This window comes from Fundulus heteroclitus, chromosome 21 (assembly GCF_011125445.2).
Source record: "Fundulus heteroclitus isolate FHET01 chromosome 21, MU-UCD_Fhet_4.1, whole genome shotgun sequence".
NCBI classification, from domain to species: Eukaryota; Metazoa; Chordata; class Actinopteri; order Cyprinodontiformes; family Fundulidae; genus Fundulus; species Fundulus heteroclitus.
The window spans coordinates 10,510,580-10,534,697 of NC_046381.1; the positions used below are offsets into that span (position 1 = coordinate 10,510,580).

A 24,118-nucleotide genomic window follows, 5' to 3' on the forward strand; every position below is an offset into this window, starting at 1 on the left:
ATTAAGACTTGGACTGTGTTCTGAATGTAGTGATGTAGCAGAAGATTAACACTGCAGAATACCCTGAACCCATCATGGTGTGGGGGTGCCTGTGTTCAGCAGGGACAGGGAAGATGGTCAGAGTTGATTAAATATTAAAGGGGCGGAATTAAAGGTAAATCCAGGAAAAGACTGGGGGCGGAGATTCACCGTCCAGCAGGACGATGACCCTCGAAACAGCCAAAGCTACAAGTGAATGGTTTCCATTAAAGCATTCTCCTGTGATATGATGGCCCAGTCAAATTCGAACATAAATTCAATAGAGAATCTATGCAGAGACTTGAACAGATGGATCTCCTTTCAATCAGACAAATTTCTCTTGATGTGCCCAGATGGTAAAATCACACCTCAACAGATATGCAGCTGTTACATGAAAATAAAGGCTGTACTTATTCATTTATTTATTTATTTTTTACAAAAGTGTGTGTCTTCTTTCTTCCTCCTCACAGTTATGTTCACTTCACTTCATTTTATTTTGGTAAATTAACAGCATAACAAAAAGAAGAAACACGCTACTTTACAAACTCAAAATTTACCAAACAATTGGCTGAAGCCAAGACTTTTTAGTTCATTCAATTGAATTCTTGTTACAACAGATAATAACACAGATAATATTGGGCCGGGACCAAAGTCTGAGATTCTATAAGTTATTGTAAATGGGGCATTTATTCTAAATGTTGTCTATGACTATATAAACACTAAAGATAATTATTTATTTTACTATTTCATTATTTTAACAGGGCTACCAAAAATATGCTTTGAAATGAAAACACAGTAAAAATGAACAAATCAGGGTTTTTTTTTGGTCTGGTTACATTATTACAGTTTTTAGTTGTTTTGTTTGTAATACTTGATCAAAAGAAACTTACAAAAAACATAATTCTTCAGATATTTTAAAAGATTAACTTCAAAATTTTGAGAATGAGCTATATACAAGTTTAGATCTATTGAACACGGGTAAGTTTCCTCCTGCTTAAGTTTAGATTAACACTCTGCGTCTTAACACGAGGAAATCTGCCCAAAAACCAGTCCATCAAATCCATCGATTTTATTCTTCAGAGCTTCTGTTGCCGGCACCATTACTGTCGCTGGGGTAATTGTACAGTGGGTTGGAGAAGGATAGCTTGGCATCTTTCCAGCTTGAACCCTGCTGTAGATAAATGCACAGAGAGAGAGACGTGGATCACTTAACTGACGCGTATACACACAATCAGAGGTTAAAAGCCTCGGCAGAGACATATCACCTTCACCTCTCTTCTCCAGGGGTAGACGCTGATAGAAAGCCCAGAAGCATCTCTCCTTTTGGGGTAAATGCCGGGGAGACCGTCTGGACTTTTCTCCTCTGATGGGCGCTGAGGACCGAAAGAAATAAAAACAACCAAAAAATGAAGAGGCCTGTTATACGGCAGAATGTTTATAGTCCCATTTCTAACCTCAATGAAACATTTCATCATCTTCCATCTTCCTGCACGCTGCAAAACAAGTGCTGAAGTGGCAGAGACAATATTTCAGGCTCACACTCTCTCACAGTAAGTGCATTTAGGACAGAAGCAGAGGTGTGCTGATAAGTCAGTAATAATTTAAAAAGTGCAGAAACACCATATAATGTTTTTGCGTGTGCACTGAATCAGATTGTTGGGAAATGAGATGTACATTTTTGCATAATCTCCATCTATACATGTATGTTTTCAACAAAAAAATGTCAAAACCTTGCGGTAATATGACTTTATTCATGTTTTTTTCTTGAATGAATTTTAACATGCAACAAAAAACAATGAAAAAAGACAAAATAACACAGAACTGCAGATAAAAAACAAACATTTGTTGTTGTTTTAAAAAAAAAAAAGATAAACCAACGGCATAATGGAAAATCATTATTTCTATTACGGATGTTTGTTTTACGTAAAAGGTTTGATGAGACTCATCAGGAAAAAGACATAGCCCAGTTTAGTTGATAAAAATCATATTAAATTTCATGACTCCTGAGACGCTCCAAATCCCTTCTACTATTAGTATCTGATTCGGTAACCAGATAAAAAAGGACTTTCTACGTGTTTAAACACACAATACACTCATTTTCCCTAATTTTCCTCCCCCTGACACTCTTGTATGAATCCCCAAAGTCGCCCATGAGCCATTACAGCAGCGGAACAGCTGCGATTGTATCGTCTCCTGCGCGTGGTGCTCCTCATCATAGCAGGAATGACTACCGAGATTAAAACTGCAGGGAGCAAAGCGTACAGCAGGAGAACAATAACGGTTGCATCTGTCTGAGGAGAAAACCCAGTGTCGACGCGTGCAGCTTCTAAAGCCTCTGGTGTTACCTTTTTTTGCTGAAACAAGCGCTGCCAACTGAGCGGCTTTGTGTCTTTTTGGCGTGGCAGCTGAGCAGACGCCTTGTTTATGGCCCTACACGTGTTACACGGTGTTCGGCGAGCAGCCCTGAACGCAGCCGAGGCGCTCATAAGAGGCAAAATCAATAATCCCAAATCAGAAACCTAATCAGGCAAAAAGGCTTGACGGTCACCTTCTGACCTCCTCTCATGCCGGCTCCACTTATTGAATAAGCGCGGGACCAAATGGTGGAAAAATGAAATTTGGTGCGGCTCAGAATCCCCAAAATGACTCGGCCGCTGATTGATTGGACATTTCGGAGCACTGACCTCTGCTCCCCAGTCGAAGCCTGGATTATCCATCATGCCGCACTTCATTGGGTCATCTCTTCTGTGGATCCGGGAAACACATTCGTTATTATATTCACCAGAACCAACGTCCTACAAATACAAACAATCGGGACTCACATGAAGCCGCATTTCTTCTTGCACAGGGCGAGAAAGCACACGGCGACTCCAGCCAAGAGCAGCACCATGCCGATGCCGATGCCAGCATACACAGAGACTAGACGAGAGGGACACACGTGGTCCTGTTGTTAACTGGGCCGTTATGAACAGCAATGATGTGGGTGTGGATGAGACGCTTTATTGCAGGTGTTATTTTTTTTTTCTTTCAGAGGTACATTTCTTTATTACCCAGCTGTGTGGCCTCTAGAGTCGGCGACGAGGTGGTGAGGGATGGTTTCTCTTTTACGTGGCAGCGATTGCCCATCCATCCCGGCTCGCACCTGCAGTCAAACACGAAGAGACGATGATCACATATGTGTTAAAGGAATGCCGGTGCTTCATTTTAGTATGGAACAAAACCATAAGAATCTTTTCAGTAAAGTAATTAGATTCAACTTTGTTGTCATTACACAGGTACAGGTACAAGGCAACAAAATGCAGTTTAGGTCTAACCAGAAGTGCAATAGCAGCAAGTGCAGGATAAACAATGGTTCCATATGTACAGCACATGGGTTTTTACTGAATAAATGAGGTGTATACTATTATATACAGAATTTTACTGATTTGTCCTATGAGTATAATATATATAGATAACTAGTATTGTGAACTAAATTTACAGCGCGATATGTACCGAATATAGTATACAGGTGGGTATTACTATAGATATAGCTTTACAGTAATGGTAAGTAAAAAGCCAATCTTCAGTCCCACTTAAGGGAAGAAAAATGGTTTCCTTAGAAATTAAAACAACAAAAGAACGAAAACAAAAATCTCCTTTAACGTTATTTCTTTTGACTTGCTTTTAAAAGGAACCTCTAGTCATCACTCGTTTTAACTCGCTCCAGAAAGCGAGATCACATCACCCGCATTTTATATTCTTTACACTGGCTACAAAAAGAGTTCAGGATCCGCTTTAAAATTCTCACACTAAACAACCAGACCCGAGATTACTTATCTAATCTTATTACAAAATATACCGCTGCTCGCTCCCATCGGTCAGAAGCGCAGGTTCTGTTATTTGTTCCACGTTCCAGATTAAAAACCAAAGCAGGACGGAGCCTTTCAGTCCGTGGCACCAAGGCTGTAAAACAATCTACCTCTGCAGCTACGTTTAGTTGACTCTGTGAACTCCTTCAAAAAGCATCTTTTTAAAAAAAAAATGTTTTATAGTGCTTTTATCTTATTTAATTTAATTTTATTAGTTTTCCGTACAGTGCTTCTGATTGCTTAGTCTGTGAAAGGCGATTAATAAATACGCTTTACTCCCTCATAGTTTAGCTAAATTAGTTGGATTCCACAGAGATGATGAAAAAGGTCACACGATCACATTATGATCACAGACCATAATGAAAATTTCTTCCACTATCTTTGGAAAACACTGGCAGCAGTGACCGTCAGAGCTGTACTGAAAACATATAGTCATGACATGTGATGCAGTTTGCTCTAATTTTCCTGGAATCTGTAAATTTCACTGCAAATTACTGTAAATCTGTTCATGTGGTAAAACAAATACAAATGCATTCTCTCTCTCCTACTCTAGACTGGCATAAGAGCCAACAGGAGTAAACACAGAGAGACAAACCTTGCCTGTATTTACATATTAAAATAAAAACTATGCCTGTATTTTGTGCAGCCTACAGTTGCAGCAACCACCACTGAAAGTAGTCTTGTTCAGGCTAAGACTTGTGCAGAAGATGTGATTTTACTCGGTGAGCACATTGCAGAAGTCCAATTTGGAATTGAGAGCCATATTCTTATGCTTATCCCATTTGTTGTCCCTGTATTCAACAAACCCAGGCTGTGTCACATTGCAGAATTCGGTACCCTGGAGTTACAGAGTGCCGGCACACAAGCAAAAAGTTATTTTTCAATAGTTGTAAGCCCTAAGTGCAAGTATGGTGGTGTAAGAAACTGGAATGACCTCGAAATTTCAAAGATTACTTTTCTATGTCTTTAAATAAAACTGTGTGCATGTTCTTGTACACAAAAATATGAACAAATTACAGTTGTCGGTGCGTACAGAAGGCTCAGGACTGCATGTGTGTGCGAGAGATTGAGAATTAAACTAAATGAACCTAACTTCTTACTTTATTAAAATATAAAATGTGTTCATTTACACATTAATACATACATACATACATACATACATACATACATACATACATACATACATACATACATACATACATACATACATACATACATACATACATACATACATACATACATACAGTATATGTGTAATGGCATCCTGTATCATAATTAAATTTCTGTCTATTGTAACAGACCAAACCATGTAAAAATCGGGTCAAAATTTAGGGAGTTATGATTGTTCTAGTTGGGCATAAGGCTTCCACAGTACAAATAAATGCACTGGGGGATGTGTGAGGTACCCATCCAAGATGGCGACCACACTGATACGTCAGCTCCAAAAGGGAGTGCCAGTCCTTGAAGTGTCTACATATATAAAGTTTATGATTGGGTCAACCTACCCCTCAGGAACATAAGAATGACGGGAAATGGGATTAATCTATAACAGGTTTGGTTTTGCTTGTTAATGGGGTTTTCTAATCTTAAAAAAAAAAAAAAAAAATTACCAGCAAAGTACATGAAGCACCCCGGAGTTCACAATGTCTGTGGAGCCCTTTGCGTTTCTAAAATTGGTGTGAGAAACGTCTGCTGGACATACAGCTTGGAAACTCTCTGGAAATATTTTGGCAAGCCTGGCAATGAGCAAGTCTGGGAAACAAAGTGAGCTCTTCCTCTCCCAAACAGAGACTCGGCTCCAAGTGAACATCTGTTCAGTATCAACGTGGTTTCTGACCCGCTAATGGGAAACACACTGCTTCCAGTCAAGACAGACAGTGGCATTATCATTCAGAGGAAGTCAGCGCCCAGATTGTGTGACAGTGGGCTGTTCCTGGCCTGCTTCCCTGGAGGAATATGATGCCAATAATGAGCCTGAGGTGTCCTCACGGTGCCGGGCTCCGGATCTACTGTCTTACAGGCTGGCACAGCTTCATGGTCTCCTTACTACACTGAGCATGGCAGCCGTAGCTTCCTCTCACAACTTGACAGAAAGGCAGAGTGAAATGTTAGAAAGGGATCATTAAGCACAAAGCTTTAATAACAAAAAAGCAAGACTTCTCTTTGCTGATAAACACTTTTTTTAAGCACAGAGTGGGCAGTTGCTGGCAGTGTAAGATGGCTTCAGACAAAAATTCAGGGTGGTCTGAATCAGACAGTCCACATTTGAAAACGTAAAGGTAAAATTCCACCATGAAACATGCTCTACAATTATTTCAACACCTTTTAGTGATATGTAAAACTACTTATAATTGATGCCTATTCTTTCTTTGTCACTGTAACATACATTCCAATGAAATCTGTCTGCATTTACCCCATCCCTTTCAGGGAGCAGTGGGCTCCCACTGTACAATACCCAGGGAGTATTCTGGGGCTAAGGGTCTTGCTCAAGGACTCAGAGTGGCAGTCTGTGGAATTCGAACCCTAGCTCTTGCTGCCTCTCTTGCTACCATGCAATCAGAAGGAGAATCCTTAATTGCCCATAAAAACCACTAGACACTAACTGCATGGCTGTGTGTGAGGTATTGCAGGGAATTAAACCTTTTCTTTACCACCATAACAAACATTGCTATACACATAATAAGCCCCTCTATTGCACTCATGTATCTGCATTGTGTTTTAATAGTTGTGGAAGAGACACTTAGATTTGATAAATTACATTTAAGAATCACTTTACATTACTCTCTGATACTCTAATGTACACATTGCGGCCTCGAGGTAAGCCAGGCTGTCCCAGATTAATTTTTTTTGACATGTGGTGGCCTTGTGGTTAGAGAGTGGGGCACTTGTAGTCTTGGCAAAGCTGCAAGGTTCTTGGTTCGACTCCCACAGTCACTTTGGGTTCCTGAGCAAGACTCTTAGCCCCAGAAAGTTTCCTGGCCTCCACACAGTGGCAGCCCCCCTGCCACTGTGTGGAGATGGGTATCGCCTGCTGAAGAAATCCTTTTTTTTCCCTATATGACATAAAACATGAGAAATGTGAATGTCTCAGAGAGAACTGAATTCTGCATAATGTTGTTAGCAGATCCTGCAGCGAGTCCCGTAACAGCATTCGTACCTTTATAATGAAATCTCTCAGCGCTGACATTCCAAACTGCTGATGCAGATAAAATCCATTCATGAGTTTAATCATAATAAAAAAAATGTACCTCCAAAAAAGAGAATGCAGCACCATTCTCAAACAAAGGTGCTTTCTAAAAAGAAAAAAGCTAAAATGGAAAGATAAAGTATTGTTCTAATCCACGGCTTCTATTGTCTGTAACACCACCAGTAGAATAAACCATGTTTTAATATTGACCATGTGAACCACAGATTCCCAGGAAACTTTATGCTACTGGATAAAATAAGGCAGAATCACCGTTTTTAATCTAGGTTATTCTATTTAATGATAAGCAGAGTTTCACTTCTTTTTAAGAGTGTGTTTTTGTTGTTAAGGAAAAAAGAAAATGCTGACGACACATATTTTAGATTTCATGAAAAAATATAAAGGATATGAAGGAGAGAAGAACAAACACGATATTTGTACATGTTTAGAATATTGTGTGCATTAGCCTGCATCTTACAAGCACAGAGGTCCGTTTTCCTCAATATAGCAAGAACCGTGATCCTGGCAGTATGTTGGCGGGCATTCTGGAAACCAAAAAGAGAAATGAACATCATCTTAGTTCACAAAGTACAAAACGTCTTTCCAAGATTAACATCAGTCATATAAGTATACAATATTAGTTCTTGTAATGTTTGATATCTTCCCTGATAAATATTTCTCCAGACTTTCTAAATATATTTAGAAAGTAAAATATACAATTTGTTTGCCTCTTTTCCATAATGGCAAGATGTGTGCAGTCAATAACTAATAGTTTTACAGTTTCTCGCTCAGGTGGAGCTCCTCCAGAGTAACAACAGGCCTCTGGAGAACCCCATTGATTACTCTCCTGATCTTGTTTGCAGATGATGATTGAACAGTGCTTATTTAGATGTTCAGAGATGTTCAGTAACTTGGCTCTGCTTTAAATATCTCCACAACTGCATCTCTGACCTGTCTGCCATGTTCATTTGTCTCCATGATGTTGTTTGTTCTCAAATGTTCTATAAAGAACCTCCAACGCCTTCACAGAACCGCTGGATTCATATTGAGAGTTAATTGCACCCAGTTAGACTCTTTTAAAAATTAGACGACTTCTGAAGATCACCTAACTGCACTTCATTTAGCGGGATAGAAGTAAACAGGTCTAAATATTCTCAGATTATTGGTTATAAGAACGTTTAATTATGGGGTGCGGTGGTGGCACAGGGGTAGAGCACGTAACCCATGTTTGGAGGTTTCGGCGGTACCAGGTTCGAGTCGTGGCCCAGGCCCTTTGCTGATTGTATATATATGTATATATATTCTCTCTTAACCCATTTCCTGTCAGTCTACTATTAAATAAAGGCCTCAAGTGCCACAACATAATAAATATCAGTATTAGATAATCATATCTGAAGATTTCTATTGGCAAATAAATGTTAAACCCATACATCAAAATCCTCACATAATTCACAATATATAAAATGCAATAAACACAATGGGTGTAATAGGTGACAAGCTAAAAATGTCCAAGCGGTATGAATAACTTAGCAAAACACTGTTCTCTGATTTTATGACAGCTGTTGAGAAATGCGAAAAACTGGTTCATCACTTAAGCTTATGAGCCTTTTTACGCCGGACACGTTTATCTGTCTTGTTGAGAGTTACGAGGCTCAACGAGACGTCTGTCGGGTACGGCACTGAAAACGCAAAGTTTAAAAAAAAGTAGCCAAAGAATCTTAAAACATCTCCAGAAAGCCTGTAGAAGTAATGTTTAAGCCAGTTTAAAAGGATAAAAATTAACTCTAGCAGCATAACAAGATTGTATGCTTTAAGATTACAATCACTTCTGTTATTGCTTTTTTGCACACTATTATATCGGAAAATTTAAATACACATTTCTGTAAATTAAACCTCAAATCTCTGCACCTCGTTACCTGTCATGTGTGACTCATGAAGGACAACTAGTTCATGTAACATGGCTCTACCACTCACATAGGGACTGATCCCTAAGCCCTGAGACTCTGCTACAAACATTTGAATCTTCATCTGTTTTTATTGTTTTTTTAATCTTTTGCACGCTGTAATGTGAAAAAAAAAAACACTGTAACCCTTGTGTACTGCCTGTTTGTCTGTTATGTGTACGCTTAGCTGTAGTAGCCGAAAAAATAAACTTCCCCATGGTAAGACGGTGATAACAACAAATCTTTGAATCTTCTTGGTATTCTTGTCTCCGATGGTTAAAAGTAAAGTTTTCAGTCCTAATGGCGACAGTTTCCACATGTGATATGTCGAAGATGACAAAGTTAAAACCGATCAGCTGGCTAACAACAAAAGCTAAATATGTTTTCCTTCCAATGGGTCTGATCTGTTCTTTCCTCCACAGGTTGGTTTGGGTTTATCAGGATTAAATATTGAGATAAAGACATTTGAAACACAAAGAATTTCCTGATCACTTGGTATTGTGACTTAAGCCGAAGCTTCAACACAGTGGCCTGTAACACTGAATGTATGCTAAGCATGAAAACCTTTGCAGAGCTGCAGATTAGTGCAGGTCTGAAGTTTTAGCGGCGTCTAAATCGAAAGGGACGGCTGTCCCGTGAGCGTATGGACACATGACAGAACAAAGGTGTGCGAGCCTTCTTAACTAAGATGATGAAATGTTTGAAGAAAACGGAGAAAGATTCACATCAAAGTGGCTAAATGAAAAGAAAATGAAACCGCTAATATAATTAGAGACCTGAGAAACGATGATATAAAAAGTACGAGCAGCTAATGCAGTCATCTCCACCGTGGGGCATGCCCAGGCAGAGGTGAGCTCATTATAATTTCTCAGTCGGTGCAACCTGTGACATGGAAGAACATCGTGGAGGTAATTAACAGAGAAGAGAAAGCTGGTTACCATGGCAGCTGGACTCATCTGAGTGGTACGGGAGACAGTCGGGGACGTGGTCACATCGCATGTGAGGCGGGATACAACCGGGCCAGCTCTCACATACAAGTTCTCCCGGCTCGCACTGCAGCAACGCTGGTGGAAAGATGATGAAACGTGAGGAGAAGGAAGAAATAGGGGCGCCAAACGTCAAAGCTTCTAATCTCTGAATCCCATCTGTTGGCAATTCCTTGTTTACTTCTGTGTTTTGCTTCTACAGTTGAGACTGGGTATTCTTTAAAAATCTTTCAGAAAAAGGAATTTTGGTGCAAATTTAAAGGATTCAGTTCAGTTCAGTTTATTCATATGGGACCATTTTAAACATGTTTTCTCAAGGCACTTTGTAGTCAGTTCAACCAAATCATAGAGACAGACTCCAAGTCAAGGTATTTACATACATACATCGCAATTAATCCTGGTTATCAAGCAATGCGAACAATTTCCTCCCACGTTCCCTCTTTTTGTCCCCGACCTGAGGTGCGTCTGAGAACAACTCGTTTTTGGTGCTGTCTCTTTAAATCTAAAGGAGGCACTTCCCAACCAGCCCCCCCTCCAGGTTGCAAAGCACTCCACTTCACCCCATTCGGCCATTTTTGTTGTACGCTGGGGGACAGCATATCGAGCAACGCAACATTTACTTATCCACTTGTGGTTTTAGCATCCTTCAGTTAGGACTAAAAACCTGCTCCAAGATACAAAAACAAAATACAATTTTTAAAAAATGGCAGATTCGCAACACTGGTAAGCCAAACGTTTATAGCAGCTCCGCAGAAAATACTGTGACATAATTGTTCAAAAAACATGATAGAAAACTGAGAAAACTGAATGACTTGGAAAAAATATGACCCAAAAAAATACAAAAATTTCTAGGCAGCATCTGGAGAAACTACATAAAACATTTTTTGGATTCCTAGAGACTCCAGTTACATGACAACATGTATTTAAGGGCTAAAAAAGAGGATTTTGCCTATGTTTCCTTTAATAATACAACTATCACTCTAGAACTTCCTTAGTCGTCGCATTAAGTCATAGCATCAATAAGAACGACAATTTAATGATGTTTAAAACCTTGACACAGGGAACCACCCTGTGTCTACTCTACATTGTCCTTACTGTGTGATATTACTGCTTCCAGTGTAATGGAGATCAATGAGAAGCTCTAAGATTTAAATAGTGAAAAATCTACAATAGTAACTTCTCAGTAAAATGTTGGAAATACTAGTTTGGTGGGAATACTTCAATAGAAAAGAATTTCATGATGAGTTTCTCAGATCACGTATGAATAAATGCATCTTTTTTTCATATTTAACATGACCACCAAGGTTTAAAGATGTTTCCAACCTGTAGACTTGTATTACAATAAGTGGAGTATTACATAATGTCCTTAAGAACTGCATTACAGGTTCCCAAAGGACAACATGTCTGTAAACTTACGGCAGCTGTGTTCATCCTCTCCGTTGGGGCAGTCAGGGACCCCGTCGCAGCGCAGTAAGGCGGGGAGGCAGGTATAGTCTGAACACTGAAAGTTCTCGGCAGGACAGCGACCCTGAGGAGGAACGGTTCCCGGCAGGGCAGTCGGGCAGTGCTCTTCATCAGAATGATCCTGGCAGTCCGGCAACCCGTCACACCACCAGCTCTTTGGGATACACTGGAAGGAGTACGCACACTGGAAGTGCTCAGCGTCGCAGGTCAGCGGCTGTGGAGTTACTGGTCCTGGGATGGAGATACATGTAAATGTAGAGCTTAACAAACTTCTTCATTGATCGTTTCGCTCACACAAATTAAGCATCCTTCGCCGAGGAATCTCTGAGGGTTGCCTGAAACGGAAACAGGATTTTTAGGATCCCAAAGTCTTTGGAAAGTCAGTTGAGGAAAGTGAAGAGTGAGCTCAGGGACGAGGCTGAGGAAACAACACAATATAAATGTAATTGCTTTCCCTCCAGTTGTGCTACCTCTCAGCTCTGACCCGATCCACAGAGTGAATTTATTCGGACCCACAGGGCAACAGGCTCCATTAACTTTCTGCCCTGCTCCCCGAGGGTTCGCCTTGTTTATGAGGAAACCCAGGAAAGGAGTGTGGAGCATTACAGCCCAAAAGAAAAAGCGGGAGAAGGTGAAAAACAGAAGAGATGAAAAAATGTAGGAGTGGTAGGAGACGGAATAAGGGGAGAAACAAAATGAAAGAGCAAAAAGGCCAAATAAAACTTTAAAGTGTTTTACCTCCAACCATACACTCCGCGGTGTAGGAGATGTCATCCAGGGCGATGTCCGTCCACATGTCTCCCCCCACCTCCGCCTGGAAGGTCACTCTGAAATCTCCTGTGTTGGACAGGATGACGTTGGCGTATGTCCACTGGTTTCCATAGTTTCCGGTAGCAGCCCACATAAGCAAAGGTGTCCCACTGGGTCCAACAGTGAATACCTGAACATTATGGGGGACATTAAGTTTAAAATGTATTGCACCGCTTTAGTAAACTGTCTATACAACAGAAACCAATATAACAGAGAATCCAGCATTAGTCTGAGAAAGAAGGTTTCAACTTGTAATTTTATAAAGTGCTTTGTGTTGGTTGTTTCTTAGAATACTGATACTTTTGCTCATCTCTTGTTGCTGAGAAAGCATCCTAGAAATTGGCTGGCAACTGGGAACGGATAGTTTTCAGATGGATTGGCCCTAAGAGGTGCCCGGCTGGTCACAACTCTACAATCTTCTTCTGGTCACCGAATGTGCCTTCACTGCGAAAATAGAACTAAAAATAAGAATTTTTTTCTTGAACTGAGTTCATTTTTCCTTGTTTTGAGCAGGTAAATAAGATTATTTGCCAATGGAATAAGATTTTTACACTTAAAATAGGAAAATATCATCGCCTTCATCTTATTTCAAGAGCAGTATATCTAATTGTCTTATTTTAGGGGTGAAAATACTCATTCCATTGGCAAAGAATCTTATTTACCTGCTGAAATAAAGGAAAAATACATTAATTTCAAGAACATTTTACTTATTTTTAGTTCTCTTTTCGCAGTGTTACTGAAGCTGTGACCACTGTTGATCGCTGTTGAAAGCGTGCTTATTTGCTCAAACTCCTTCATGTTTTGACCAATGTAACTTTTTTTAACACTGCTTTCGATGCTTTATGTAACAATTTCTAGTGCACTAAACAGCGGATGAAGGGCAAACACTGGAATTATGAACACCAGAATAAAAATTGCTGATTCACTACGCAGGAGACAGCAGAGTGAATGAGTAGAAACGTGAACACAGCCTTACTCTAAATATTCCCCCGCTGGTCCTACATAAAAAAGTGGACAAAAAAAGTGCTTTATCTTTGAGAATGGAGATACTTTCTCTCTAATTATGCTTTTTTTTTTAAAGCATCTGTTTGTTGTTTTGAAGACAATCAATTTGACAAAGATGTCACTAAATCACATCAAACAAAAGATGTGGTAATTAAGTTTGTAAGGTAAAATGCTTTGAGGCTTTGTTTGTAGGCTCTCCTGTGATTATGCATTGATTGACAGAAAGCAATGTGCATTGCTGTGACAGGTTAGGTCCAACAAAATAGACATTTGTAAGAATAAAAAAAAAAAAAAAAGTCTTAATGATTTCTGGGAGAGAGAGAGAGTGGGTCACCTTCAGAGTTCCCATCCTGGTAGAGCCGTGCATGAAGAACCAAAAGCGCAGGTGACACAGACCGATGCTGGCTGGAAATGGGTTCACAGTCGTCACCTTGGCAACATCCCCCTCCCTCTGAGTGGCCGAGTGTATGTACAGGAAGTTACCCCCGCCATCTACGCAGACAGACGCAATAAAGACATGTGGCGTTCACGTAAGCCGGGGCCTTAGCTCGGTTTCAGCGCCACTAATAACGAGGCGCGATGCGTTTGGACAGAACAGGATTGCTGTGAAACGGTGATGCCTGGAGCCAAAGTGCTGCAGAGAGAGCTCCTTCGCCTCGGCTACACTCAGAGATGAAACAGCCTCTGTGCAAAGCCAGAACAAAGTGGGAGTTTTCCACATGAGTTGGGAGGAATGTAAAGCCATCACAAACCACAGCGGACAGCAGATCCGTCTCCCGCTCACAACACTTGATCCTTCTGTGGCTCATGAAACAAACAACAAAAAAAAAAAACGCCCAGAGACGGTTGTCACAGACGAGCTCTGCAAACATGTTGGTTCCAGCTTATGATGTACGTACAAGCAAAACCACACAATCACTGTCAGTGTTCTCAACTTTACTGATCTGCCCCAAGGACGGGAGCAAGAGAGGAAGGAGCACATTCAACTTTACAATCGATAAACCCAGCTGGCCTGTAGAAGGCGATCACGCTGACAGGAAAGCAGCTTCACGATGAGCGAACAGCATCTATATACAGTCAAGAATAATTTGACCTTCCTGTACAAGAACCACAACAAAGCAGGCTCACATTTTCAACCATTCATAGCTAAGGAGCTTCCTACCACACTGTCAGCTGGCTGGAGGACCTGGACTCGACAATAACTCTACAGAAGCAGCAGCAAAGACCGCTGCGTTCTTTCGTGAGCAGAGGGGTCTGCAAATGTTTTTAATTAAAACAACGAGGAGAGAAAAACAAACATATGGCGGATCATGAATCTCCATTAGTGCAAGTTAGCATTCGCGCTGACTAACTTAGCAGCTTTACACAAACAGTAGCCAAGAATATTTCACGAGTTTCAATGGAGAACAACAGAAAAATAATAATAATCAGAAACTGAATCTCCACTTTTCTTCCCTGTTTACATGTAAAGTAGCGTTAGTGCTCCAGCACAGCTACCTTCTGCAGGAAGTCAGAAAAGTGGCAGGTTTTTTCCCCCTCACTGGTTTCAAAGGTTGTATTGTTGTTGCTGATTTAATAATGACATTTGCATTAAGGTAACAATTTAAGCATAATAGTTGCTATCAACAATTTGTATTGTCACTTTCAATATTGGCCCTATAAAAAAGAGGAATCACTGCTACAACTAATGTTCATTTAGGATGGTCTGATGATTGTGTGTCATGGTTTTCTTCTGGTGTGCCTGGTCGAAAAGATGAAATGCTGTAAACACCTGTGTCACCTTATAACTTTGTAACTTTCCCCATGACCCTGATAAGTATCCCCTTAACTTATTCCTACCGCAAAGAATATGCGAGCCCGCTTTCCCTGCCGCAAATCTTTGTTTATACGGCTCATTCTTTCATCGTCTCTGCAGAAGACAAACAAAGCAACAAACTAAAAAATGCTGTACCCCAGGAAATAAAGAAACAGCTGAGTACACTAACATTTTCTTATACAGATCAAAGTAACACTAACCTTTTTATTGGTATGAAAAACTTCTGCATTTATGTTCAGCACAAACAAGGCCAGGTCTGTTCAGTTTTGTTTAACAGAGACTGGCATTCTGGCTGTTTTTATTAAGCCTGCCTTCACAGATTCCTCTGAAGTTGCTTTTTTTCCCTGATACCGAGTTGCAAGTACAAAGACGCAGCATAGCGCGCTGCCAGAGAGCTGAAAACATTAAGGGTGTCAGAAAAAGCAGACGTGGTGCGCTCTTAATTTTGACAAATGATTCTGCATGACAGCATTATGAATAAATCAGTAAAAAGCAAAAATGCTCGGTCTTGTCCTGGAAATACGTCTTAATGGATGCTTGTTAGAACTAGAGAGCAGAGATTGGCATAACCCGGTCAGTTGTGGTAAACATTTCTGATAACCTGAGCAGTGTGCTCACCTTCAGGTAAAGAGCTAAAACCATTCTGTTACCATTGATCTTCTTCCATTCAGTCAACATTTTCTATACACTGGTATGTAAAAGTACTTGTTCCCCTTCAGATGTGTTCAGTTTTTGCTTTTTTTTTTGTCACGCACAAATGTTTTATACAGTCAAACAGATTTTAATATAACCCGATAATGATAATCTGAGCCAATATGAAATTATCAAATTGTAAAAAAGCCAACTACTCCAATTTGGCTTGCTGTGATAAAGTGATTGCTCCCCCTTGTTGGATCTTAACTTAATAAACTTTGATTGCCAACATGTTTTGGACAGAGGAGCAAGTTGAGGTGGCTTGGGGAACAGGTTAGGATGCCTCCTGGACGCCTCCCTGGTGAGGTGTTCTGGGCACGTCCCACCGGGAGGAGACCCAGAGGAAGGCCCAGGACACGCTGGAGGGACTATGTTTCTTGGCTGGCCTTGGAACGCCTTGGGATCTGCCTGAAGGAGCTGGCCCAAGTAGCTGGGGAAAGGGAAGTCTGGGCCTCCCTACTTAGGCTGCTATCACTCACACCCCCTCTACTCCCCGATCCCGAATAAGAAGAAGAAAAATAAGTTGTTTTGGACAGCTGAGATCAACTTTCTCGGCCACACCCATTGTAGAGAAACACAAGGGCGCAGCCAGCTTTGCTGCATCAAGCTCTGGAGGGCTTTCTGTATTTGATGGAAGCAGCAACTTTGCTCTCTGGCAGAAAAAAAGGAGAATGTCTGGCCATCAGTTTTTGGTCTTAGGCTCAATGCAGCTATGCAGCTATGCTACAGGATAATGAAAGCAAATCTAATTCTGATTGGTTAAAAAAAATACAAAAATAAGTTTTTGGAATAGCCTATTCAAAGTCTAGACAAAAATCATACTTAAAAGCTGCGGATTGACTGTAAAAGGGCTTTTTATGCTTGAAATTTCTCAAGTGTGACTGAAATATATTGTAAAAAACAAAACAACACCAGTCCAAAATTCCTGCACGGCAATGCAATAGACTCGATGCATGTTATACGTAATGCCTGATGGAAGTTGTTGCCACCAAATACTGGTACAGCCAGCTATTAGGTTAAGGGGTTAAATGCTTTTTCAAACAGTGGCCAGGGCCTACCGGATATGGATAGCATTTTTGCTTAGTAAACAAAAAATACTTTTTTGTATTTAAGCTGGTTTTCTTCTAAATTAAAACCTTTGGATGACTTTAAACATTTAAGTGTGTCAAAAAAAGCAAAACCAGAGGAAATCCTTGAAAATATAAATGTATTCTAATGATAATCATGATACAAATTACCCCCCCCCCCCCCCTTTAAAACAGTGAACAGTGTCGTGTTTGGAGAGTCCGTCTTGGTCGTTTTCTTTTGCACAGTGCTAATGTTCCCAGGACAAACAACTCCTACATTCTACAACAATCTAACAACATTATTCAGAGCTTCGACCATTAAACTCAATTGTTGTTACTTTTGATCTATATAGAATAGAAATACCTTTATTGTCCCACAATGGGGAAATTCGGGAAATATGTTAGTTTGGATGGCGTCAGAGCATGTGCAGACCTGGACTGTGGTCAGATTGTGGTCCAACTCCTGTTTCTGTCTTGCGGCCGATCCTCCAGTCAAAGTCATCGTCAGGGTCCTGAGAGAGCTGGCAGCTCTGCTTCCACCTGTCGTCCTCCATGTTGAAGTTACAAGCACCGGGTGAGCCAAATATGTGTTCTAGAAGTAGAGAAAGGTGGAAGAAAAATGTGAAGCAGCCAATGGAAGCCTTTTATTTGCTCTAATGGACTCGTTCTCGCCACCAAATACAGTAATTTCCCCATTTTCACTCACCACAGTCCATCTCATCTGATTCATCAGCACAGTCGGCCTTGTTGTCACACACCAGGTGGGACTCTACGCAGTGGCCGCTCTGACACACGAAGTCTGTGACCGCAGGACAACTACCTGGCTCCACAGCGCCTGAAACATAAGCAGTAAACATTTAAACATTGCTTCTACTTCAGCACTGCCCTGACAAACTACAGCAAAGCTTCAAACGGCTTAAATTTAGCATCAAAGAAAACGGTAAGATGATAAACTGAGCCTTATTAAACTTTGGCTTCCTGTTGTCTTCACCTAGCAACATTAAAGAAACACACTGAGGACTCACAGCACTGTCCCCCGGGTTTGTCTAGTTTCAGGAAGAGAAGAAATCAGAGTACCTGCATGGCATTTTTCCAGACTGAAATTAAATTATAACAGATGAAGGAAGGAAGGAAGGAAGGAAGGAAGGAAGGAAGGAAGGAAGGAAGGAAGGAAGGAAGGAAGGAAGGAAGGAAGGAAATGCTTGGATAGATAGATGGATGGGTAGATAGATGGATTATGGATAGATGAATTGATAGATAGATGGATTATGGATATGAATGGATAGATAGATTGATGGTAGATAGATGGATGATGGATAGATGGATGGGTAGATGGACGGATGGATATATGGATGGGTAGATGGACGGATGGGTAGATGGATGGGTAGATGGACGGATGGGTAGATGGATGGGTAGATAGATGGATGGATATATGGATGGGTAGATAGATGGGAAAACAGACCGATGAATGAATGAACCGATAGATGTACAAATGAACAAATTAAACAGATCAATTAACAAATTAACAGATAAAAAATGGAATGAATAAATAAATAAATAGATGGAGGGAGGGAGGGAGGGAGGGACGTATAGACAAACTGCAGAACAAATGAATGGACAAACAAATGAATGAATGAATGAATGGATGGATGGATGGATGGATGGATGGATGGATGTACAGACAAACTGCAGAACAAATCAATGGACAAACACATGAATGAATGAATGAAGAGATGAATGAATGAATGAATGAAGAGATGAATGAATGGATGGATGAATGCATGAATGAATGAATGAATGAATGAATGAAGAGATGTACAGACAAACTGCAGAACAAATAAATGGACAAACACATGAATGAATGAATGAATGAATGAATGAATGAAGAGATGTACAGACAAACTGTATAACAAATAAATGGACAAACACATGAATGAATGATTGAATGAATGAACTAGAATAAGGATGTATAGCAAAATTCTAAATGAATGAATAAATGTAGGAATGGAAACATGAGAATGAATGAATTAATGAACAGATAGCTCAATGAATGGTAAGCGAGTGTACACACTAACATGTGAACAAATGAATAAAAGCATGGGTTAACAGATTGGTGAGCAAATGAATGTATCTATGTATGAATAAGTGAATAAGTGAGTGGATGGCCGTATGCATCGACAGACTAACGAGCCAACAAATGAACAAATGGATGGAAAAATGGATGAATGAATGAATGTAAGAACAAACTAATGGACAATCAAATAGATGAATGAATGGATAGATTGAACTTAATCTGAAATAGGAAACGCCATCCAGACTCCAGACATTTCTCCTCATACACCATTTCCACACTGTTTGGTTTTTTCCACTCCTATCTAGACCTGGAAAACACTTAAATCCAACTCCGTGCTTTTCCAGTCTGCATACGGACACTCAGAGAAGAATGAGGATGAAACCGCAATTTGCTCCACAGCCTGAATGTTTGTGTGTCACGTTAAACTTCAAACGTTGTGACATTTAATGAAAACTGTGATGGGGGGGGGGGAAGAAAAGTTAAAACTTCCTGGAGGTCGGCTGGCATAAACCCATCACAGAGTAAAGTGAAAATCCATTTAGGCTTCTATTTGAAGTTGATGGAGACTGTATGTTGGAGCGATTTGGTTTCCGACAGACAGATTGTCTGCTTGTCAGTCTCTGCATTCACTCCCCTCCGCGTGTTTTGATGTACGTCTCAACTGAACTGGAGGTCAGTATTCATTCCCCCCCCCATAAGTGTGTTTATGCCTGTGTGCTTCACAGAGAAACGGCCTTGATGGAGCAGGGGAACGTCCCACGTGTTGTCCAGCCTCGCGCCAGGCCCAGTTAATGTGGAGCATCTGTCTCGCACACAAACATCAACCACGGCCTGACAGCAAATGTCTGCGTGGGGGAAAAAATCGCTTTCTTACAACACTCACCAGCTTTCTAGTTCTCAATCAGAGTTTTCCACGATGCATGTCAAACTATCAACTGGAACAGCCATTAAATATTATTTTCTGAGAATTATAATGTCTGTGTAATAGGTTTGGAACATTTCTTTTATTTTATTTTGTGGGTCCTATGTCACTTGCCCTGCTTCCTCAGACGTCCACCGTCCACTATTCAATTAAGGTTTTCAACGTTGTTAATATTGTTTAAATTTACTTTACATCTGCTAGCATGTTCAAATATTGGTTAAATGCAGTTAAAAAAAACATTACCCAAAGTTACTTGTAGGCTCAAACGTTTACAACTGAAGAAAAGAAAATATATAGTAAAATTTATTTTAATCTTGGTGGTTTGATAATTAACTTTATTTCTGTTCTTTTTTCAGAAATGGATGCAATAATTTGAATTTCCCTTAATTTGCTCAGCATTGCACACATATCTCAAAGAAAAACACTCCTTTGCTACTGTAAACATGTAACATTTCATCATCAGTTACATGTCTACAAATATGCTGCTGGTTCCACAGGTTCTTGATCCCATTGAGAATTATCACACGGTGTTCCACATGCTCTATTTGCACACTTTTTGTTCCTCAGAGTCATGATTTAGGTTTTTGTTTGCTTTGTTCTGGACTTATTAGTTTCCACTCCCCTCAGCCAACGCTCATCTATCACTACCCAATCACCTCTCTGTCCACACCTCAGTCACCAATCAGCTCAGATCAGCCCTACCTGCTGCCAGTAATTACTGTCAACTCTGCTCACCTGTTCACCTGCCTGCATATACCTGCCTCAGTCATCCACTCACTGCCAGAGCGTCTCATTTCATTTCATCTTGTCTTGTGTGATGTGCTCTGCCTCTACCAGTTCCTGTGTGCTCAGCCAGCTGCACTCTTCCGATCAAAGTTGCCTGTATCTACATGCTGCCCAGTATTCTACATCGTTCTGTAAACTGACTGCTACCCGTCATTGACTCGAACGTTTAGATCCCATCAGACGCTAAGGGATATCTGCGCACTTTTAGCTTCTCAGAGGTGTTGAACATTGTCTCGTTGTGTGAATTCTGAGCCGGTGTCTCACCAAATGTTTGTTATAATGACAAAGATTCCAGATTTTTTATTCTTGATGTAGAAAGCAACCACCCTTCCCCACAGTCAGAGTTGGTAAAGTCCACTTAAACTGGTTGGTTTCTTGAGATAAACCAAAGTTGTAAGCACAGTTCAGTTTAAAAAACAAAAGATTGAGTTTGGAGTTTGAAGAATTTTTAAGGCGCTGTGGTTCCTGGGTTGTTCCATTAACATTCTCACACATCTCATTTGATTTTAGGAGGGTTGTTTGGGACTTCTTTCAGACTTGACAAAATAATGACACATTCAAATAGCTTAAACACTGAATAGCCAATCAGGAAGGAAGAGGTCATTACTCCAAAAGCAACAGAAAACGCTCCCCCCACTCAGGGACAAATCAGGGACCTAATTTATTGTAGATGTGTCCTCTGGTCTGAAAAAACAAAAATTGAAGATCTTGGTCCCATAAAGTCTCTTGTGGGTAAAGTTGAATAGATGGATGTGAACAAGATGGTCTACAAATCCAAGTCAGTTACACCAGATATGTCAAGAAGAATGTGCCAAAGCTGCTGCAAAATGTTGAGGGAAGCTCCCAGAAGGATGCTGAAAAAGTTTGAATGCAAGTCGCACAGTTTTGAAAGGCAATTTCAAACCAAATAGTAAGGAAACTTCTAAATTTAAAGAACATTCAATTAAATTATTATTAATATAGTCTCTCTCATAATTTTGGTATTCAGGAAACAGAAATATTCTTGGTAATCCTAGCTGAACTAAAACAGGAGGAGTTCATCTGATTTATTGTGAGTGTGGGAGGAACGGTGCTATTTTTTTTTAATAAACATCTGGTTTCAACAATGTTTCACCCTGTGTGGATTAGATCAAATCTACATAAATTCAAACGGATGCAGTCCATAGTCCTTAAAGGTCATTGCTCTGAGATAAAGGCACAAATCATGGCAGCGTTTTGATCCACAATTTGTACATTTCTTTCCTGAATTGTGTGCTAACTTGACAATAAATTAACATTTCTTTCACAGTTTTAAAAGTTAAGTTGATTTAACGCAACTTGAAAATTGAAGAAGCCAGAAGGAAGATTTGTATTTCACCATGTGCTCAGAGTGTCTTGTATTTATGTGCAGAAGGTTTGCTGAATGCGGATCCCCCTGATCTATTTTCCAGGTGCCCCCCCCCCCCCCCCCAATGTGATCTCCAGTCCAGTTTTCCAGTTCGGATGGTTAAACTTTGAAGATCTTTCCAGTATGTTTTACTCACTGACAGTTCCTAAATTTTTTAGATATGTAGCTATCAAAGAGCACAAAAAGGTAAATCAGTGTTACTATTAGCTTTCCTGTTTTATCTAAATAATGTATTTCAGGAAAAAGAAGGTCAACATCTCAGAAGATCTTAGCACCTGGAGGTTTTTGGGGGTCGTGTCTGCTAGAGAAATCAAACTGTTGGTGCTCGTCACTCACTCGGAGCGCAGTCGATGTATTCCAGGTCGTCCAGGGCAGCTCCGCCGCTCACGTCTCTGGAACGGATCCCCTCGAAAATCACCGCAAAGTTCCTGAGCTTCCTGAGGGGGACCACGGCTCGGTTCCACTCGTGTCCCTGATGCCCTGTTTTGTTCCACATCTCAATTAGGCTGTTCTCCGTCTGCAGGGGGGAGAGATGACAAAAAGACACACCATGTGGTAGCGTTTCACATTCTGCTCCGGTTTTAACAAGAGCTTTCAAAGCTGCAGCGGCAATTACTGTCAGAAATCCATCCGTCAAACTCACATGCCATCAGAGAGTATTGCCAGGGAAAAAAACCATTGAAAGGTGCCGCAGTGACGGCTGGTGGGAAACAGCGAACTTCATCTAAGAGGAGTTATTAAAGTCTCATTAACAGAGCACGGCTGTAATAAGTCCGCTGCCTTCGAGACTAAAACGCTTGAGTTATGCTGATGGATTTGCTTCGTACCACATGAGGAACATATCAAAGGCAAATCAGCGTATATTCTTTTGGAAGTCCACTCGGCCTTTTTCCCATGATGCCACTGCTCGGGCACTAAATCATGGTTAATGCAGCTTTGAAACTGCTAATGTGACTTTGAAAGAGGCTTTGTGGATGTAGTTCTCTGTAAGCCAAGCACCTCACCTGGGGTTTTTAATGTCACATAAACAATGTCACTGACACCTTTACAGACAAATCTTTCATTCTAAATACGCCATTCTGACCTCTCCGCTAATGACGATGCGAGGCAAAGAAGAGGTAATAAAAACACTTTTCTGCTATGTTAATTTTGTATATAGCAAAGTTTTAATTATACAGTTCCATTAATTTGCAAAGATTGTTTAGATTGGCCTCTAAATTAGTTAAATAAAACTAATGAAAGCAGGGCAGAAAGTTGCACCTCGTTCGCGTTTTCTTTAGTACTATTGTTGTCTTCATTATTATCAGCGTTATTATTTATCCTATTTATGTTCTGCCCTTACGTAGAAGTAAGCAAAGCAACACTTATTTTTTAGTTTTATTCATGTTATCGCTGGTATCTAATCTTTTTTGCCTTTTTATGAAAAATGCTCAAAATTAAGAACTTAATAGAAAATGATGATTAGATAAATATTTTTTTATTTAAATTCAGCACTTTGCTCAATGTTAAATATAAACAAAATACAACTTCTGGCTTCATTTTCAACACCATTTTTTTCCGGCTCAAAGCAAAGAAGGGCAAGATTGTTGCCCAGTTTCCATCTCAATTCCCTCTGAGGGTCCGACTGCAAACATCTTTGAAAAGAAACAATAATTTTTAACCCAAATGTGAGAACAGAAGGCAGGTAGGACTAATAAGGTCCTGATTAAACAAAACGTAAAGGGACTGATAACAGCATAAACCAATCTGGAACAAAAAAGTAGTAAACAAAAGAAGAAGGAGGCCCCCTTCACACCACAATATAAATCCACCTGTCAGGATGGGGGTTTGTGTTTTTTTGTGTGGAAGTGGGACTGCATCAAGCAGGAGAGGAGTTCTGGTCTAATGTCTTGGGGGGTAAAATAAAATCCCCGCAGAGGACAATGAAAGTCACATTCTACGCTGCAGCCTGAAAGCATATTAAAATGCACCCTTGGGTGAGGCTTGCACAGGCTGTCCCCTCTGCTCTGAAGCCCTGACTTGAAATAATCTTGTTACCGGGAGAGTATAGCACAGATTAATAGGTGGAGTTACAGCAGGACATATTGAGATTTATGTCAGGGAGTAACGGCTCAA

General features: G+C 40.4%; 1 protein-coding gene across 1 annotated transcript in view; it reads right to left on the reverse strand.

The window, feature by feature from the left end:
- Window positions 1-355: 355 nt before the first annotated feature.
- Window positions 356-24,118, reverse strand: part of malrd1 (MAM and LDL receptor class A domain containing 1) — a 68,225-nt gene continuing 44,462 nt past the window's right edge. The window contains exons 21-33 of the mRNA XM_012853172.3: window positions 22,340-22,520; window positions 17,541-17,669; window positions 17,268-17,426; window positions 13,593-13,750; window positions 12,182-12,383; window positions 11,396-11,674; window positions 9,932-10,057; window positions 7,529-7,595; window positions 3,069-3,160; window positions 2,841-2,937; window positions 2,703-2,763; window positions 1,284-1,391; window positions 356-1,189 (exon numbers count right to left, since the gene is read on the reverse strand). Coding sequence (XP_012708626.2) covers window positions 1,088-1,189; window positions 1,284-1,391; window positions 2,703-2,763; window positions 2,841-2,937; window positions 3,069-3,160; window positions 7,529-7,595; window positions 9,932-10,057; window positions 11,396-11,674; window positions 12,182-12,383; window positions 13,593-13,750; window positions 17,268-17,426; window positions 17,541-17,669; window positions 22,340-22,520 — 1,761 coding nt within the window. The 3' untranslated portion in view covers window positions 356-1,087. The remainder of the gene's footprint in view (window positions 1,190-1,283; window positions 1,392-2,702; window positions 2,764-2,840; window positions 2,938-3,068; window positions 3,161-7,528; window positions 7,596-9,931; window positions 10,058-11,395; window positions 11,675-12,181; window positions 12,384-13,592; window positions 13,751-17,267; window positions 17,427-17,540; window positions 17,670-22,339; window positions 22,521-24,118) is intronic.